This window comes from Octodon degus, unplaced genomic scaffold (genome assembly GCF_000260255.1).
Source record: "Octodon degus isolate 3935 unplaced genomic scaffold, OctDeg1.0 scaffold00210, whole genome shotgun sequence".
In the NCBI taxonomy this organism is placed as follows: domain Eukaryota; kingdom Metazoa; phylum Chordata; class Mammalia; order Rodentia; family Octodontidae; genus Octodon; species Octodon degus.
The window spans coordinates 2,602,406-2,622,599 of record NW_004524786.1 but is presented as its reverse complement, the minus strand read 5'-3'; the positions used below and the strand labels follow the sequence as shown (position 1 = coordinate 2,622,599).

General features: G+C 50.1%; 2 protein-coding genes across 3 annotated transcripts in view; one reads left to right on the top strand and one right to left on the bottom strand.

Moving 5' to 3' along the window:
- Synpr (synaptoporin) overlaps positions 1–20,194 on the top strand; it is a 303,503-nt gene that overhangs the window by 113,737 nt on the left and 169,572 nt on the right. The window lies entirely within an intron of this gene.
- Positions 2,694–3,229, bottom strand: LOC105744029 (transmembrane protein 14C-like). 2 transcript variants are annotated; one of them, XM_023704990.1, is made up of 2 exons: positions 3,089–3,229; positions 2,694–2,989 (listed from the first exon to the last, which is right to left on the bottom strand). In XM_023704990.1, the coding sequence occupies exons 1-2, from the start codon at positions 3,189–3,191 to the stop codon at positions 2,847–2,849; spliced, it is 246 nt and encodes an 81-aa protein (XP_023560758.1). In that variant the 5' UTR covers positions 3,192–3,229; the 3' UTR covers positions 2,694–2,846. The 2 variants fall into 2 exon arrangements, with proteins under 2 accessions (XP_023560758.1, XP_023560757.1); XM_023704989.1 differs by having other exon boundaries at positions 2,694–3,229.

The window sequence follows — 20,194 nt, the reverse complement described above, 5'->3', positions numbered from 1 at the left end:
AGCATCACATCATGTTCTGGTGCACGTGGCTGTGTGGTAGGAAGACCAGCACACCTTGTATTTACATGAGTGTGTTACTGTGCAGCCGTGTAAACACCCACTGATCCACCAAGGGCCACAACTGCTCAGGGTCCGGCCCGTGCACCACTAAGCACAAGCAGAATATTCAGGTCCACAGAGCCACGGCAGTTGGTGTCCATTTGCAGTTTTCTCTTAGAGGAAATCATTTCTGTACATTCACTCCAGGTGTCTAGGGCTCACCTGCAGACACCCCGAGAAGAACTAGGTCAGCGGATCTGACTTGCACAATGCATGATTTCTTTGAGGCCTTCTGCTAAGAGTAGAAGGCCAGTTCCCTGGTGGCCCTGCCGACTGTCCAGACAGCGTAAGGGGCACTGGGCAGGATGTGGCCCCTGCCCACCTGAGTGGGGTGCCTGGCCTTGCCACCAGGTCACCTTCTTCAGCTGCTTCTTTGGCTCAGCCTCCAAATCGCTGTAGTTACCCAGGCTGAAGGAGGACATGACAAGCCTGTGTCTTATACAGCCCACACCGTGGTGCAGAACTGAACGCCAGATAGCACGCCCACACATGGTGGGCCTGCCACACAGCCCTGGATAGAGGAAGTCTGAAAAGGGGGCGCCATGCCCCAAGGAGAAGAGCACTTCCTTCTGCAGCACTGGAAACCAGTGCCCTCCGCCTCCCACCACGGTGCGGTCCTGAACCATGGTCCTCCTGATGTTGATCATCTTTCATGAAAAAAGAATTGCCAGTATGTAAGAGTAAGGAAATTTCATGTAAAATTTGTATATTATTCTTGTGCTGAATTTCTGGGATCTTGACTATTATATGTCTTGGTGTGTTTTTAATTGGGTTGAGGTTACTTGGCGTTCTGCATGCTTCGGTTACCTGAATGTCAGATTGTTTCCTCATATTGGGAAGTTTTCTGCTATTACTTCTGCCCATATTTTTTTAATGTCATTTGTATTGACTCCTTCATTCTCATTGATGCCTATTAGTCTCACATTGTTCATCTTCGCATCATCTTGCAGGTGATGGATTATTTTTTCCTGCATTCTAGTTGTTTTTAAGAGATCCTTTCTTACCTTTTCACTAGCTGTACCAGCATCTTCAAGATCTGAAACTCTGTCTTCACTTTCAGTTAAACGGTTTTGCAAGCTTGTGATTGAGATTTTAAATTCCTCTATATCTCTTTGACTCTGCTTCTTGCAATCTGTTTCTTTCCTGCATTGCTCATTCAAGGAATCTGTCATTTTTCTAATCTCTATTTTTTTTTATCAATGTCTTCTTTAGAAGCAGTTATAAATTCTTTTACTGCAGTGTTTTTTTTCAGATTGGGTTTCCTCCCTATGTTTCTGTAGATGCTTCTTTACTTCAGATGCTATGAGTTCAGAGAATTCTTTTCTTCTTTCAGAAAGTTCCACTCTGAGTTCCTCTATAACTTTCTGCTGTTGCTTATTTACTATGGATGCTATTAATTCATACATTTGAGCTGAGCTAATGTCCTCTGCACTTGTTCTAGGTGGGCATTGGGTTTCCTCCATATGTTTTTGCATTTGATTCTTTACTGCAGATGTTATTAATTCAGGAATTTGTTTTTTCATTTCCAATCTGAGTTCCTCTGTACCTTTCTGCAGCTCTTTCTTTATTTCAGAAGCCGTTGATTCATTGATTTCAGCTGTGTGAGTCCCAATTTCTTCTGTGTTAGTGTCCTCTGCACTTGTTATGGGTGGGCTTGGGTTCTGAGATTGTATTTTGCTCCTTCTCTTTGTCATTTTGTATAGCACTGTCTTCTGACCTGTGTTGTAGATCTTTGGTGCAGTTATAACCTTAGCACCTACTAAAGTTCAGATGCAGGTCTACAAAGTTTGGATTTATCCAGTTGTGCCTGGCTTGGTTCTGGCTGCTGTGCTCAGTTCCTTCCTGCTGCTGCCATTGGGGGTGAACCTGTTGTGTCCCTCTGGCAAGATGTTCTGCTCTTGGACTAGCTGGGTGGTTCTGTCCCCTACAGTCTCTGCAGAGATTGCAGCTGAAGGGTTTCCCCCCAGGCCTGTATGCTCATGTAAAATTTGGACTGTTGGCCTTTCTTGAAAAATTAAAAGATCTAGTGGCCGTGGTCCTGAGGTTTCCCAGCACACATGATCTGTGGCTGATCTCTGGCAGCTCCCCTTAGACAACGGGCTGGAGGACCCCAACCTGACCGCAGGTAACTTCCCAGGGAAGGTGAGAGAGCCAGCACGCTCTCCTGTGAGGGACCAGTGTGAGCTTTTTTTCTTAATACAGAACAGAAAAAAGACAACATTTCAAACATCAGCTCATCAGCAGGGTGGAAGGCAGACTTGACTCCTCCTTCTTCTTGAAAGTAGCCTATTTGGTGAGATTCCAATTTCTTTACATTATAACTTTTTATTAATAATAAATTTTATTTGCATTATCCATTTGACATAATTTCAAAAGAGGTCTGTGCTCTCAGACAAGGAAAAGAATACACCAGAAGATTTTCATAATGTTCTGAGCAGGGCCTGAGGCTTTGGGACCCAGTGTTGATGCTAGCATCTTACCGCTTGTGATTTCTAACTACTGATACAGAAACAAGAGGTGGGCTCACCACAGAAGACCCAGCCGTGTGAGGGCAGCGCTGAGCTCTCTGGTTATACAGCCACCTCTGAAGGGTGTGATGCTGGTGACCGACGCTTTCCTCACCAAGTTCAGTTGTTTGTTTTAAGTAAATTGCTAAAGTATGTGCATGTTCTGCATTGCTTCAATACATTTAAAAGTGGAAGTCCGGAGATGTTTAATTCTTCCTGAGTTCAAGCTGGACGTGAGCGCTATGAATGGGGCCTGCTCAATACATTCAGTCCAATTTTAGCAACCATCAGCAAACTGGCACCTGCAATTAAACCTGCAGGCATCAATTTTCCAGAGTGGTAGAATCTCATTCCCATAATGCCAGCCAAGGTTCCGGATGTAACTAGGGAAACCCAAATGTCTTTGGGGTCCTGAGACAACTGGTAAGCCCCCAGGCCCACTAAGCTGCCGAAAAGGAGCCCAGTGGCCAGGCTCAGCACGCTACCTGCTTTTGCATAGCCAATGATCCCATCGGTAGCAACCAGGGTGGTGTAGCCAGAGCCAAAATAATGTAATGGCACTAGTGGGCCGGAGCTCCTCTGCATTGTTCTGTGTCCAGGTGGGTGACCACTCCAAGCCTGCACCTGGGCCATAGGCCTGACGAAGGTGTGGATCAAGGTCTATACCCAGAAGCCAGCACCCATAGGATCCCTGGAAAATACATTATAACTTTTGAAGAGAAATAGCTATGATGTTTTACCTGAAATGTAAGACAGTATCTATGGGGGAATAAATCCAACAAAGAAAGTGTAAGATCCTTATGGGATGAAATTGTAAAATGATATTGAAGCATCAGAAAGAAGACAAGAAAGATATTAAAAATGAATATGGCTGTGGATGAGAAGACACAGTATTGTAGAGATAGGAAATTTCCTCCAAATTAATCCATAAATTCAATGTGATTCTAATAAAAGATGTACCAATATTTTCAAGTGTTCTGATAAATTTATTCTCAATTTTATCTAAAGTGTAAAGTCCAGGAAAGAGTAAGATAATTCTGAAAGAAAAAAAAGACAGAGAAGAGAAAATGTCATAATGTGTGCAAGGCCTACGATAAGAGTATTGTGATTAAGCAGCGCCGCCGGGCTCGCGGCAGCCGGGAAGCCAGCGTGTCCCTCCACGCGGAGACCAAAGCACGGTGTGTGCGTCCATGGAATGCCTTGATTTGACTGGGAAAAGCAGCAGAGAAAGGACACACTATTTGATATATAGAACTAAGAAAGTTGACTTTCTAGGAAGAATAGTTACATTCCTACCTGTCTCCATATAAACATTAACTTCCAAAGGCTGAGAGACTAGAAACTATTGTTTAAAAAAAAAAAAAAATTGGGAGACTGTCGCGATAACCTCAGGTGCAGGAAGGGTTTCTTAAAGCAAGTAATGAGAGCAAACGGACATTCTGGAAGCCATAAACAAGGTGATCTTTCTTAAAATTTCACCGTTTATATGGTAAAGAGAATACTCAGCTCAAGAAAGACGACCTTAATGGCGACGGGCTCACATCCAGAGTGGAGGAGCAAGCCCTCGGGATTGGTGACAAGAACGCGAGTAACATTATAGAAAAATAGGCGTGAAACTCTGAGAGGTAGCACAGAGGCGGAGAGCCACGCAGGCAATAAGACATGAAAGCATCATCCGCTTACCCGAAATCAGGAAACGCACAACTGGGACATCCGTGGGAAGACTTGCGATCTCTATCCAGAACAAGCCAAAGCCTCAAAACCACACGTCCATCCGTAGGCAGAGACACAGCGTGAATATCCAAAACCACTATATTGGGTGAGAAAATATATTAGGATTCCATTCATTCAAAATTTCTAGAGAACTCAAGCTAATCTGAAACAGCCAGACAGCCACGGCCAGCAGCATCCGCTCTCGGTGGCTGTGTGGCTGACACTGCCTAGAGACGTAGATTCACACTCTCCTGTCACTGCAGCTCCCTTGGGGTAGGAGGCGCCCAGGTCCTCTGCTGAGTGAGGATCCAGGCTGTAGTCCCATGGGATGCTGTGGGTCCCTCTGCAAATCTTCCGGCTTTAGCAGAAGTCCCCTCCTCGGCCCTGCCTGATGAAGGCCTGCTGCTCTCAGCCATGGCGCGCCACACCAGGCCATTGGTTCTGCTGTGCTCCAGGCACGAGGCCCTCTGCATGCCCTGTGGCTTCTGTCCCTGACACTTCCTACCCCTTTAAAGAGCTCCCTTGGCCATACCCAGCCCATCTCCGTGGCTTCCCCTTTCCACTGCTTTAATGTCAGCTGTGTGAGGACCTGAGCACATCCGTGAGCGCTTCATCTTGGCTTCATGGAGCAGCTTCTTGGGGCGCCGCTGTACCACTAGTCCCAAGGTGCAGCTGTACTCAAGGTGGGGGACCACGCCAGGTGTGTGTAACCGGGGGTGACCTTGAGGGTCATCTGAGAGCTCTTCTGACTATACCTGGGGAGTAGGAGAGGCCTGAATGAAGTCTCGTCCTGTCACTCATCTTAACTATGGTCTAGGCTTCAACCTTCTCCCCTAATTTTAAAGGGAGACCCTCCATAAAATAAGAGAAGCCAACTGCCCTCCCCTTTCTCGTTGTTGTGTCATGTGAACACAGGGAAGCAATCTTGTTTGGGGAAACACACTGGCCACTGTTTCAACACAAGGGTGAGAGGGAGATGAACTGCAAAGGGGCACAGGAAACCTTAGGAGGCAGCAGAGATACTCAGAATCTCGACTGGGGCTTCGCCTTCACCCTTCAGACTTCCTCTGTTTTACGCTTTGAGCCTGCACAGATCCTGAGACACCAGTTAAGCCTAGAGAAAGTTGTAACTGAAACATCTTTATCCACCCGATTGGCAAAGCATTGAAAGTTGAAAAGCAGCAGTTGGAGCTGTGGAAATAGCTCAGCAGGCTAAGCACCTGCCTGGCAATTGCAAGGACCCATGTTTGATCCCTGGTACCACATACTGTGCCAGCCCTGGAACCCCAGAGGTGCTGCACTGGCTTTGGAAACCGGGCGTGGTGGAACACTCCTGTAATCCAGAACTGGGGAGGTGGAGAGCAGGGCATAACTACAAGTCCAAGCTGCATATGAAGAACCTGGACCAAATAAATAAATAAGAGCAGCAATTGTACAGGGAGTAATGGAAGCATGCAGTACTGGAGCGAGAACATATGAAAGAGGTGGATTTGATTGCACCAGGAGCAGAGGGTGAATGTGGCCGTGCTCCTAGGTCCAGGGCCGTGTGGCTGTACGCACCTGTATCCCAGCATGCTGGGAGGCTCAAGGGAGCAATTCAAGCTCAGCTTGGGATACTTAGCAAGACCTGGTCTTAAAATTTAAAATAACAGTAATGATGCCAATGATGTTGATGAAGATGATGGTGGTGGTGGTGGTAAGGGTCTAGCTCAACCCTGGGTATAGTCCCCAGCACAGAGAATAAAATAGACCTAGGAGTTCCCCTGCTAGACGCAGGTGTGGAAAGAAAAAGAAAATACAGTGAAGGTTTAAATTTTTAAAAGTCACTACATAGAGGCACAGTCCCATGAGTTCCCCTCAAAGCGCCCCCACCCCCGCTTCAGACCCACTTGTCTCACTGTCCTCATCACTTTCTGAAGTGGCTCTGGAAGCCTTCCCTTATGTGTTTACAACATGGGATGAAAACCACAGTGAATTAGTTGGCTGATGCTCCCCGGCGGAAAGGCAGGCCTGTGGACACACTCAGGTGTTCTCGTCCACTGTGGTCTTCTGCTCCGGCACTGCGTGCCTTCTAGTTCTTCCTCAAAGTCAAGATGACCGTGAAGGTAAAAGGTATGCATTGGCTCAGGACATCGAGTTGTCCACAAAAATCATCACTAAAGACACCGGCAAAAGAGGCTTCCTGGGCCGGGAAGATGGCTCAGTAGAATAAGTACCTGCCTGGCAAACACTGCGTCCTGAGTTCAATAGCTGGTACCGCAAAAAAAAAAAAAAAAAAAAAAGGCTTTCAGAGCTGCTTCAGATGGAGGCAAGGAGGCTGGTGAGGGAAGGCAGTATTTTTGTTTTAACTGTGATAATGCTTAAAGTTTAAATATTCATTCTATTTTTCCATCATGCTTCACACAGACTGTACAGAAAGTGAACCATCTCAGCCAGGAATGAATAGAGGAGGGTCACTGTACAGGGCTGTCACAGCAACAGAAATGGAAAACAACGTAAATGTCCATCGTCACACAGATGGGAGAGCGCGGCACATTCACGAAACAGCGCATAGGAGTTGAAAACGAATGGCAAAGGCCCCTAGAGACCGCTGATCTCCAAAACCTAGTGTCACCTAGGGGCAGCAAGGGGGGAGAAGACTGCTCTTTATGACAGCTCTACAGTCAATATGTGAAATATTGATGCATATTATTGATTGATAAGTAAGTAGAACAAGGGTTTATAAAAACATAGATGAGCAAAATACAAATGTGTAAATTTGGGATAAAAGGGAATTAAACTGGAAAGGGACGCGAAAGGACCTAAGTTTCTTCGCATTTTTATTTTTAAATTAAACCATATATTAAAGTTCATTAACCCCGAGTGGCAGACTGAGTGGATTTGATTTAACTTGGCTTTCGATGACCCCGACAGGAGGGCAGTGCTGCGCGGGGTGAAGGCCGCACGTTCTTTGTCCGCTCACCGCTCCAGGGCGGCCGGGCTGCTTCCAGGACTCAGTGCTCCGGAGCTGCGTGGGGACGGACTTGCCCCGCGCCGGGAGATGGGGGGAGGGCCGAAGGAGCCAAAGGAAAACTGGACGTGGGGAGTTTTCAAATGGGAAGCGACTGAGAGTTGGAGGGTCTGAGGGGCGAGAGGGGAAGGGGACAAAAGAATTAAGATGCGGCACGCGCACGTACAGCCCTTGCTGAACCCTGAGAAAAGCCCAAGTGCAGAAATATTCTCTACGACATCTGACCCGCTCTCTTCAGAAAGCCATCAAGGTTGTCTGCAACAAGGAGACCGAAGACGTGATCAGTCTGAGGTAGCCTCCGGGGAGGTGACAAGTAGGCGCGACGTGGGGTCACGGCCATGGCTCCCGAAGAGTAGGGATGAGGGCCGAGGAGCTGGGGCGGGGCAGGGCTTAGGAGGGCCTAGCTGGGGCCGGGTGCTGCCCCGAGGCCGGCGGAGGGAGGCGGCATCTAGGGCCAAACGCTGCAGTGTTGTTGGGGTTCCTGCAAAACTAAAATTATTCTTCTTCAGAATAGAAAAAAAAAAATTTTTAATTGCATGTCTCCAAAAGACAGACTGACAGGTGTCACATGCAGAAGTACTGCTCATTTTTAAGTGACATATAAAGCATGAACATCACGTGTTAATCCTTGTGTAACGTGTCAAGCACGCAGTGAGTGATGCTCAGCGCGGGCCAGGCGCAGCCAGCTCCTGCGACGCTTGCTGCTTGATGTGAGGACTGTCTAAATCCTTCGCCAGCTTGTCGAGCTGGACACCGAGGGCCGCGCTGCGCGGCCGCCCTGCTCCGCAGCAGCACCCCAGGGCTCGCAGGCCCGCCTCGCGGCTTGTTCTGCCGAGTCTTGGTAACCAGCCCTCGGCTGAAATCCCGCAGGATCAGCGCGGAGCCCTGAGTCAGACCTCGCAGCGCCTGTCTGTGGCTGGCCCATGTCACTGCGTGTCCCTGTTTTCGGCTCCACCTGTGCCCTTGCAAACGGCAGGATTTCATTCGTGAGCGTTGATGAGTACCGCGCCATCCCCGGGCCACGCTCCCTTCATCCGTTGGTCCGTGGACGGACACTTCGGTGGTCCCACGCCCTTTCTGGGTCGGTGAAGAGCGCTGCGGTGCATGAACGCGGGCCACTCCGACTCCAGGCCACACGCGCAGGAGCGGGGCTGCGGGCGGGCGGGCGGAGGCAGCCTGCGCCGTCTCCGGGGCGCTCCGTACCTGCTCGTGGCCGCGAACCCGCTGTCGGTGCCGTGGACAGCGCGCAGGGCTCCCTGCCCTCCACCGCCCGACCAGCACCTTCATCTTTCGTCTCTTTGGAATCACTTAATCTTGGGGTACACTTTGGATGCGCGTAATGAGCACATCCACCACGCGGAGTTTGTGCCTGCGCAGCATAACCGGTTCCTCCTTCCTCACTGCCCTCCCCGCCCTCCATCCTCTCTTCCCCCCCCCCCCGCCGTATTTACAAAAGCTTTGCTTTCATTTTTTCCCGTTTTCTCTTTTCTCTGCCTTCCTCTCCCCTCCTCCTCCCCAGTTTCCCTCCCGCGTGAACATCTCCTTATTTCCCAATACTTACTGTACATTTCGGTTCTTATGTACACCTTTAGTTTCTCACACCAGAGTACTTATTTATGGGTATATCTTCAAGGTGCATCCAGTGAGCTGTAGATGTCTCAAGTTTATCGTTCTTTATGGCTGAATAGTACTCCATGATATAAAAAAAACACATATTCTTTATCCATTCATTGATTGATGGGTATTTGGTTTGTTTCCAAGAATTAGCTATTCCCAACTATGCTGCTACAAACATGGGTGTGCTTGTGTCTCTGTGGTATGGTTTTCTCAATCTTCAAGGAAGATAACTAGAAAATGAATAGCTTGGTCATATGGACCTTTATTCCTAGTTTTTTGAGGCATCTCCACACTGCGGTTTCCACAGTGGCTGTACCAGGCTATCCTCCTACCAATAGTGAAGGCTTTCTTTTTCTACACAGCCTCTCTAGAATTTGTTACTGGTTGATTTATTGATGATAGCCATTATTTCTGGAGTGAGATGGAATCTCAGTGTTGTTTTAATTTGTATCTCTTGAATGACCAATGAACATTTTTCACATATTTGTCATTTCTATTTCTTAACCTGAGAAGTCTCTATTCATTTTGGATGCCCATTTTTGGATTGGGCCTTTAAATTTGGGGGTTCTGATTTTTTTTGAGTTCTTTATATGTTCTAGAAGTAAGCTCTTTGAAGAACAACTGGCAAATATTTCCCCCTCCATGTGCTGTTTCTTCACAACACAGCAAACTTCCTTAGCTTGCTATGCAAAAGCTTTTTAATGAGACCCCAGTTGTTGACTCCTTGTAATATTTCCTGTGCAATTGTGGTTTTCTCATAAAGTCTCCTTTTGCACCAGTGTCTCCAAGAGTCCTACGTATTCTCTTTTCCAGCAGATTTAGGGTTTCTGTCTTAACAATGACATCTGTGATTCAGTCTTAGTCCAGCAGAGCGCATGGCGATAGTCGTGGCCTGATCCCAGCCTGCTGTGCGAGGGGAGCCGGCCTCCCAGCACCCCGCGTGCAAGCAGCCCCCCTCCTCCTCCCCGTGAAGGAGCCGGACTCCCCTTCACTGCTCGGCCCCTTTGCTGAAAATAGCGAGGCTGTGTGTGTTTTCTGGCCTTCCGTCATCTTGTACTAGGCATTCTTACAGGGCTGAGGTGGTGTGGGATCCAGCGTGGTTCTGACGTGCGCTTCCTGGTGAACAGCAACACTGAACCTCTTCACATACCTCCTGCCCCGTGTGGGTCCCTGCGAAATGTCCTCCTAGGTCCCCTGCTGATGAGAAACGCTGTCTTCAGTCAGACAAGCTGACGTGCACTCTGCCTGCTTGGCCTGCACCCACTCAGTTCCTCTTTGTAGGACTGCTTCCAGCTTCCGAGTCTGTTTCTGAAAACTACAGGTGATCCAGTGTAAGAAAGCCGTGGAGACATCTCGGGGATGTGCCGAGCTCTGAGCAGATCACAGGCGCAATCGCAACGGCTTACGGTTCCAATGGTTATAAGACTATTACTGTCACCTGGTTCGGGCCACATGAGAAAACCCCTAACGCGCAAAACCCTGTTCACTAAAACGAATAAGAACAACAAAAGAAAGGTGGCCTGACTGCAAGATTTTGGTGCCCGTGACCTTGGGTGGCCTTGCTTCCACTCTGCTAACAAACACCAAAATGCACAGAGCCGGCCTGGCACGGGATACCCCCTGAGGGAGGGGAGTTACTCATAAACTGTGCCACGCCTGAGAGTGGGCAGCAGGCATTCTCTCCTGTCCTTCAAAGCCGCAACCAGGTCCCACAGCTAACACCGTCCTCTATCCCGTGAGGAAACAGCACAAAGAAAAACAACTGCACGCAGACTGGCAGTCATTTCCCTCCTCCAACAAAATTAGAGGTGGGGACCCCACGCAGGGACAGCAGCAAGGCCTCTCTGTGGGATGTGTTTGTTTTTGGCACTGGGGATTGAGCCCAGGGTCTCCCCACTGAGTTACATTCTCAGCCGTTTGTATCTTTTTTTTTTTTTTTTTTTTTTTTTTTTTTCTTGAAACAGTCTTGCTAGGTTGCTAAGGTGTCTAGGCCGGGCTTGAACTTGTGATCTACCTGCCTCAGCCTCCCAGGGCGCTGGGGTCATGGGCCTGTGCCACCACACCCAGCCCTGTACGTGTGTAACACAAGAACCTAGAGCACACACTTGCATTTGACCTTTGTAGCTCTGTCCTCTTGAGGGAGCAGGAGGGAGGAAGGAGGTCATCCTGCCCTTCTCCTGCTCTGTATCTATAAAATGCAATATGTAACCTTGAGAATCCCAGTGTCACAGAACAGTGCAGGGACAGTGGAAGTGCTCATGATGTAATTACTGGGGGGAGCAGGATTAAATCCCATTCATAGATAATCTCCATTTGGGGAAGATGGCGAACAAGAAAGGCTATAAGGATGTAACTCCTCACCAAATGAGCAACTGTCTAAACAGAGGAATTCAGAAAACTTGACACTTTCCTCTGCTTCCCAGGTCATTATTGACCTTAGACCAAGGAGTAGGGAGGAGGCAGCAGTGTGGTTGGTAGCACGGGGCTGTGGGCGTTGGAAGGCAGCAGCCTCCCCACATGGGCCGGTGCCCCAAGGTCTCCTCTACCACAAGCAGCGTGAGAGAACCAACCTTGGAGGGCTCGCTGTAAGCCAAGCACGCACCCATGCTTCTGGTGAAGAACATTTTCATCCTTAGGCTCCGAGCGCAGCCTGCCCAGAATCAAACTGGGCTTCCTCTTCTGTTCCTGTAGGACTTTAAGTAGTAAAGTCTTACTTTCTTAGTTGGCCAGGTTATTTTACCTCTCTGTATCTCAGTTTGCGTATCTGTACGTTGGGGATGAAAGTAGCACACATACCATGAGGTTATCACCGCTACTAAACAAAATCATGGTAAGACTCCTTAAGGATTCTTGACATATAGTAAGTGTTCGATAAACACTTGCTATAATTACCCCCATTACACGGATAAAGATGCTAAGGCTTAAATTTGAGTCATCTCCTGAGGTTCCGTGTTTATGAGCTGAGAAGCCTTGAAACCCTCCTCTTCTCAAATACCAATGTTTCAAGACAATCCTTTTTTGTTGTTGTTGTTCCAGGAATTGAACTCAGGACCTTGCTCGTGCCAGGCAGGCACTTGTTCCACTGAGCTATATTCCTGGCCCTCAAATATCAAGATTTTAACCCTTATTCTGGGTGCTGTTTTTACTGCAGGGCCACATGAAGCATAAGAAGTCCACCCAGTGTGGACTTGCGCTGGAATTTTCCTTTTTATCTCAATAAATAATTTAGATTGCTTTAATTCAACCTCAAAATTATTTAAAATAATTTTTAAATAACTCAAAAGCTATATCCAGGCTTCCCATTCTACCAAAATAAATGTGCTTCTGGGGCACATTCATCCCTCCAGCTGGGTTTCCTGAGAAAAATCGCAGGGCACAGAGCACCCTCCGAAACCTGGACCCGGGAAGACGGAGGAGCGTCACGCCATTTGTTAGAAAAGATGAATTATATAAAATGCTACGTTCTTTATCAAACCAGAAAATGTACTTCAAAACCCCAAGGAGACAAGACAATTTAAAGGAAGCTGTTACCTTGATTTCCTTTCTGGCCTTCTTTGGAAGCTAACACCGGCTGTATATTGCTGGACAAGGGAAGCCCTTCAGCCTGTCTACAAGTCAGCTGCTGAGGTTTCAGTTCAGTTCTCCTAAGAAGAAAAGACGTCTCCACATGCATCATTTGCCCAGCACCTAAGTGTGATCGTCGCGGGGAGGCAGGGGCTGCCCTTGGGAAGGACGGCAGGTCTTAGCGCCTGGGCCGGAGCGCCCTGCCCGGTGGAGAGCCCGGGAATAGCCCTTCCGCGTCAGGCCACGGCCGAGGCCTCAGATCTCTTCCCGGCTCAGCCGGGACTTCCCGAGGACGTCTGAGCTCCTGATGCAGCCCTCTCGGTCTTGGCCTCCACCTGAAAATGCTCCGGTGATGTTTCCTCCAAGTGACTGATCGGTGAGCTTCCCGGGGGTGCTAAGCGCACAGGGACGCCTGGACTCCGCTCCAGATCCGACTCAGGATTCCCGAATGCAAGGCCTGAAAATCTACACGTGAGATGCTCATCTGCTCCTCCACAGAGCACGCGACGCGCGCTGAGCTCTTTTCAGGGCATGGTGGATGCCAGATTTCTGAGTTCCGATTTCTAAGGTACAGCCCAGAAGTACTCTTTAGAGCAAGGGTTCTTCCAGGGCCTTTCCCTGGAGAAATGAAAGTCCAATGCATCCAGCGTTGCTTCCAAGGGGTGGTTTTCTCAGATCTATTATGGTCTTCTTACTTAAATTTAATTTCATTCCAGAATTAATTGTGGAATCTCCAGGTCACAGGCATACTCTTGAAATACAGTCTAGCAATATCTCTTTCTTTCTCTCCTCCGGTTTGTCTTGCCCTTATTAATTAATTTACAAGGCCTCCCTTTGTAGTTCAGGCTAGCTTTGAACTCACTGTGTAGCCCAAGCTGGCCTTCAAGTGGTAGTGAACCTCCTGCCTCAGCCTCCTGAGTGCTGGGATTCCAGGCACGGGCCACCACGCCCAGCTGCGGCTTCTTTCTTTTGTTCACATCTTTGAACTCACAACTCATACTTGGCAGTTAAGTAAATTACAGTATTGTTGACATCGTATCTTCCATTTGTTACTTAACTACACTGAGTTCTGGCGCTGGGCCATCATGCGCCTTCTTGGGTGTTCAAAAACATCGAACACTCACTAGCCCTGCTTCATGGATGAAGAAGCAGAAGTTCACTGAGTGAATCACAGAACTCATCACCAAAAAATTAGGGCCTGGAGCCACTGTTAGACGTGGGATGCCCTCCTGGCATTGTGTGTTCACCTCTCGGCAGTAGCTGCAGACCACTTACATATACAACCGTTGGGAGCATTATATTGGCAGTATAACTGTCACATGGGTAAAAAAAAATATGATATGCAGCAGCAGCATGACTAGGTAGGCTGCATGCATGCACCTTGCACCGGCTATTGCTGTATAGCCCACCGCGCAGGACACAGCTTCCCGTAGCCTTTTTTTTTTTTTTGGCTCCGAATGTGTGCAGGGCAGGTTTGGCTGGCTGGAGTGTTGTGGTGATCGAACTACAGCAACCTGAGGCTGACAGCTTTGTGGAAGCAGCCACTTAAAGAACTAAGCTAGGCATAGCCATTCCTCTGCTGTACTCCGCCTGTGCGCAGTGAGCTCGCTCAGGGCGGCTCATGCCCACCTTCCCAGAAGCCTCGTTCCCAGGCTGACTCGATGCTGGCTGGTGCATCGACGGCAATAAGGCCGCGTGCTTTCCAGGGTCCCCCCGCAGGCTGGTGCTCACGGGACGGTGGGGAAAGTTCCCATGAAGAGTGGGAGCACCCAGGCACCTAGAGATGCGGGCTCAGGGCAGGCCCTTCAGGCTCATCACACGACACCTTCCTTCGGCAAAGAAAGGTACAGTCCAGGTGGTGAGAAAATCACTTCTATTTCTTACATGAGAAAAGCTGCAAAGTTACTTTGAATGAGTATGAAATTCCAAAGAAAAGGAATAACAGACTCACATTTTCAACCAGTGTCCCACCGCATGAATAAGAACTGGAAGCCAAATAAAAATGAAAAAAAAAAAAAAAAAAGGTGTTGGAGAGCTGAGGCCACAGGTGTTCTCCCTCCTTCTGTCTGTACCACTTCATGGAGGTGGCTGCAGCCCTGCTGGTACACTGAACAACCGATGACAGCAGAAACGTAAACACAGAACCACGGCAAGAATAACAGCAACGACCTCACGAGTGCTGCAAGGATTGGAGCAAGAATTGGTGTATCATAACCAGCATGACCTTCTGTGGCCCATGGTGGGTGGGTAACAATGCGACGAGCTGCAAGTTCCCGGGGCTAAGCAGGTCTCTACGCCGTGTCCGCTGGCCTTGGGGCTCTAGTGGAATTCGCCGAGAGCTATGCACGTGTTCTCGACTCTTCTGCACGCTCTGCACGCTGCCAGCCTGGCATCTTCTGCAGGCTGAAGTGCTTTAGCAATCTTGGGAAATTCAGGAGAAGAGTTCTTTCTGTTCAACTGTAATCTTTGATAGCTAAAGTTCTGCCCACTTGAGAACCAAAATTTTAAGCTTTTAAAAAGAATAGCTGTTTCAAATAGGAATTATTCTTTAAAAGTAGAAGTTGTTCGCGTCCTTGTGTTTTAAAATAGAGTTGAGAGAAAACATTCTAACAGTTTCTGACGGCGTTGTTCTGCGCTACAGTGTGATGCTGTCCTCAGAGCCTGTGGAGCAAAGGAAGGATTCTTTGCCCTCACATAAATATTCTGGAAGTATTCTGCTTTCAAGTTCTCCTTTCTATGGCTTTCATTGTCTTCCTGCTCCTGCCTGTTCCCGTGGGACAGTGCCTGTGACTGCCTCCGAGGTGTGTGTGTGCTGCTGCTGCTCGGCTCCTGCTAATGTTCTGTCAGCTTTAGGAATACCAGCCTGACTGGGGTTATTGGTGAAGTCAGTAACATGCTCTGGGCGAGCGGCCCCGCATCGTAGAGCCCTACTCAGCCTCTCCTCTGAGTCAAACCCACGACTGCTAGCGTATGGGTGACCTGTCCCTCGGCTGCTTCAGTGGCTGCTTCTCCTAGAGTCAGAGACAGACAAGGACAGGGGCTGAGAAGCCGGTCCCCCACGCCACCAGCTGTGAAGGGGCACAGCTCCTGGAGGAGGGATGTGGGCGAGGAGGACGTGAAGCACATTCTGGCAGGCAGTGGGGCTGGGGACAGGACGCGCACAACCCCGCTGGGTCAAGGGTCAGCTCTTCAGTAAGTTGTGGGCTGTGTCAGAGCACTGGCTTACTTGTCCATTTTGCTTAAAGGCGGGACATTTGTTCATTCCATCCCATTCTTGTCTTCACCCCTACATGCGCACACACACGCACACACGCCACATGTGTGTAATAGTAGAAACCTCACCCTCAAGGAAACTGTGTGCTCATGGGGAAGACAACAGTATGAACACACAATTGTAAAATGGGACGGGGACTACTCTCAGTGAGACAGGCCAGCAACCCCTGAGCGCCGACAGCTGTGGAGGCAGAAGAGATCTCCTAGGCCTGCGACCCCGCGAGCGAGCTGTGGCGGACGCCGCTGGCTCAGTGCTTGGCGAGGACTCCGTAAGCCACTGCGTAAGGGCAGAAGTGCTGGAGCGAAACTTGCTGTGTGGGTGCTAGAAAGTGTGTGCGCCCTGCTGAGAGTGACCTGCCCGCACACCCTGACCTCAGTCCACAGTGGCCGGAGTTCTGCTTCTCCTCAGCCCTCACATTCGGGAGGCGGGCACTTCTCCTTACAGTGCTGCTGAGACAAGAAGATGCACTGTCTGGCCGGGTGCAGTGTGGCACACCTGTTGCCCAGTATCAGGAGGCTGATGCAGAAAGATTACCTTGCACCCAAAGCCAGCCTAAAGGACATAGAGAAACCTAGCTCAAAAAAGAAAAAAAAAATGTGTCACACAGTGCCTGGCACCGTAAGTGCTCCACAAATAGCAACTTCTTTGCGTTTTTCCTTTACATAGATGAGGTGACAAGTGAGCTGGATTTTGAAGGGTGCATAGGAGTCTACCTACAGATCAAATGACAAATCTCCAACAGGCAAGATGGCTTTACTGCCAAGCTGGATATGAAAAAGGAAGATGATTAGTGATGGCTTTGTCCCTGCCCAGTACAGCCAACAATGTTCTCTATTTCTTTGTCTTTCTTTAATAGTGTCAGCGCGCTGACCTAGGGGCTTGGTGAAATCATAGGCGCCCCTCACTCCTAAGACGTTTGAGCCCTTGTTACAGTGATGCTTCTCCTTGATGTGTTGGGAGGCAGCAGGGAATGGGCTGACCGGCCTTTTCAAGTGTGCAAGGGAAGCAAGACTCACCTTCGCAGCGCAGCCACATGCTCAGGGCTGATGCTAAATCAGACAGGACTGAGAAGTGCAAATCCCTATATTTAGAGTCCACCCATGGGGTGGGGGGCAGCCTGATAGCTCAGTGGACTAAAGTGCCTGCTTAAGCAGAAGCAGGGGCCAGGAGTTCGATCCCCAGTGTGCTGTGCCGGCCCCGCCCCTAGGGCATGCTGTGATGGCGATTGAGACTGGGCGAGATGGCGTGCGCTGTAATCCCAGTGCTTGTGAGGCTAAAAAACAGGAGGATTGCTACCAGTCCAATCTGTGTAGTGAGACCCTATAAATCCTGTACTAAATACAAATAAATAAATAAATAAATAAATAAATAAATAAAGTCTACAGTCTATCCACCCAGGAAGTAGACTTTCAACTTAGCGCTTCTTCCTACTGAGATACTGAGTGAAGAAGGGAAACCGGCATGCACCTGGACAACCCTGCCCGCAGGCTCTGCACCAGTGACACCCGAGCAGCACTGCGGTGGCAAGGAACCTGCAGTCTCAGAGCTCAAGCCCAGTAGGTTGCTGGCTGTGGAGAGGAGTGGAGGGGCTCTGCGCCTGCGGAGAGCAGAGGACAGGGTCAGCAGGGTGCAGGGCCGATGTGGAGCTGCTCAGGGAAGCCTGATCCAGGCCGTGCATCCGTGCCCTTGAGGACAAAGCCCACGAAGAGAACGGCGGCTCGGCAGCCCTCTCACAAAGGATAAGCCATGGCTGCCTTGTCTTCTTGCTTCCTCTGTGCCTTCTCCTCCAGACTTCCCGAGGTGCCCACAGGCACTGTGGTTGCTGCTGGCCTGGCTGAGGCCTCCCCTGCAGCCCCAGCAGCCCCACACTGGCTGCTGGGTCTCAGGTGAGACAGGGAACTGAATCCTTGCAGGAGGTCTGGGGAGCCAGGGAGTGGGGGGACAGTCGCTCCTGCTTCCAGGTCTTCCCTGCAGTGGATCCCCACCTGCCCCTGCCGGAACACGCAGGCGCTCAGTCTCTGCTGCCCACCAGTCACCTGCGCCAAGCAGCGCCTCTGCTAGCTGCTTGCGCCTCACTGTCCCCTGTCTCCGTGCCCTTTTGTGGGTTTGCCTTTCAAATGGACTACTTGCGTTTGTGCACTTTCCCGGAAGCTCCAGAAAGACACCTGCAGGTGGCTGTGCTCAGGCTGCGGGCAGCAGTGGGGCTGATGGTAGAGATGGCAGAGGGTAGGGAGGGCCAGGGTCGAGTCTGGGACACATTCCAAGACGTGTTTATGCTGCTCTTGGGCTTTCGTGTTCTATTTTGTTGGGGGTTTTGGTGTTTTGTTTTGCAGTACTGGGGTTTGTGGGCACACTAGGCCAGTGCTCCGCTGCTGAGCCCTGCGTGTACCTTAAGGAGGATTAAGTAAAACAATCCCCGTGAAGTGCTGGGGGACAGCTTGGCACAGGAGCATGCGGCCCCTCATCTGCACGGGATACGCGTGGCCTGGGGCTGCCGGAAGTCCCGAAGTCCGTGTGCGCAGCGCTGTGTGCTTCTTACGTGCCCTGTTGCCTCAGTGTACAGTGCCAGGACATACCTGCCTCTTCGCACAACGCTTCTGTGTGTCAGGGCTCTGATGGAGTAAACACAGGGTGACCTGAGCGCACTGTGATCCTGCGGCTGCCTGGGAACCGAGCTGAGGATTCCCGGGCAACACTGCACCCGCCAGCGCAGGACCTCATCCCAAGAGTCAGAAGGGCGCACAGCACAAAACTCGCGAGCTGCCTACTTGTGGAGTGTTCCGTTTCAGTTTCCTTCCGCGATTGGCCACACATATGTGAAACAGCGAAGAGGGGAGCAGCAGGTAAAGGGGAGGACAGTAAAGGCCCCTTAGGTTAGCTCCTAAGAGAAAGGTCCCAAGCAAGACGGAAGAGCTGCAAGCGGAGCTGGGCCTCGGGCTCTGATCCTGCTCTGTCCGCAGCATGGATCCCAGCAGCCAGCCTCGCTCTCCTTAGCTGAAGCTCCTCTTCCTGCCTGCAGCCTTTGTAGGAAAGAGACTCTGTTTGTGTGATGAGCCATGGTGGCCCCCTTGATGAAGCTCAATGCGGTCACTGGCGTGGACTCTGTGCCTTGCCTATTTCCTTTGAGAAGAAGAAGCAGGGAGTGTTGATACCATCGTGGGTTCAGATTCGGGTCTGGATTCACACAGGTAAGTCCTACAGTCTACTGGCTGCCCCAGGGACACGCAGACCAGACTGAGATGCAGACCAGATGCAGTGTCACCTGGCTTTTGTCCCCAGACCTGGGCCACAGAGCGCTGCGGTGTCACGGCAAAGTCCCAGACTGACTTTCCCTAGACAGCGCTCACACAGCCAAATGGCATTGCACACCCCTGCTCGCACTTCCAAAGAACTGAGAAAAAAGTGCTGCTCTCAGAGCAGGGACAAGCGACAGCCTGGAGATGTCTAAGTGTCCCATTCCTCATCCTGACTCTTAATTTGTGTCATTTAAAGACAGGGATGCTTTCACAAGGAGCTAACATTTAAGGAAGACACTGGTAAAATGCTCTATTTTAAAAATAGATGCACAGCCGAGAAGCAGCAGCTTCCGTCTGTGAGGGCTCGCGGCACTTTGAGCTGCGCTGCAGCGGCCTGTAGGGGTGACTCCCTGGCTCTAGATGGAAGGCAGCTCCAGCTCGTGTGCAGGGAGAGAACCAACAATCGGAGAAGCTGAGGGGTCGGGTGCTGCCTCCTTCAGACCTCAGAGCTGTCCGTCTCGGGGCATCACGGGGCCCTGGGGGTCACCAGAGCCACAGCATCTCTCCAGGATCCAGGCACCTGGAGAATGTAAGCCAGGAACCCGGAGAGTGCCACCCAGATGGAGGGGAGGTTTTGGCTAATAAAGCTGTACCAAAAAGTGTGGCGAAGATGCTAGCTCTATATCTTAGCAACACAGAAGGGACTCTGCCACTTGCCATTCTTGGGGACAGGAGAGCCTTTGACAAGGGCATCAGAAGCCTTCGGGCTAAAACAGTGCCCCAGACGCCCTGGGCTCAAACCCGCCCCCTCCCTGCACAGACTCACACCTCCGTGCAGCCTGAGGCGGGGGCAGCGGCAGGGCAGGAGCAGATGAACAGCAGCTCCGGCCGAGCACTTGCTGGGCCAAACTCTCCGTGCTGTGAATTCTGCACTTTGTGGGGTACAATCAGACCTTCATCCTCTTCCCTACTTCTATCTCATTTTATCAAGAGGTATAATTTGCTCTGGGTTTTGCTGACGTGTTTATCTAACACAGGATTGTAACTCAGTTGGGAGGGAAAGGAAAACCGAAAAGTCGAAAAGTCGTTTGCAAGTGTTGGATTCTCAAAGCTCTCCTGCCTGCAGCATTAACAGAAAGAGAGAATGCCTTTGACTTGTGTCCTCGTGACTGCG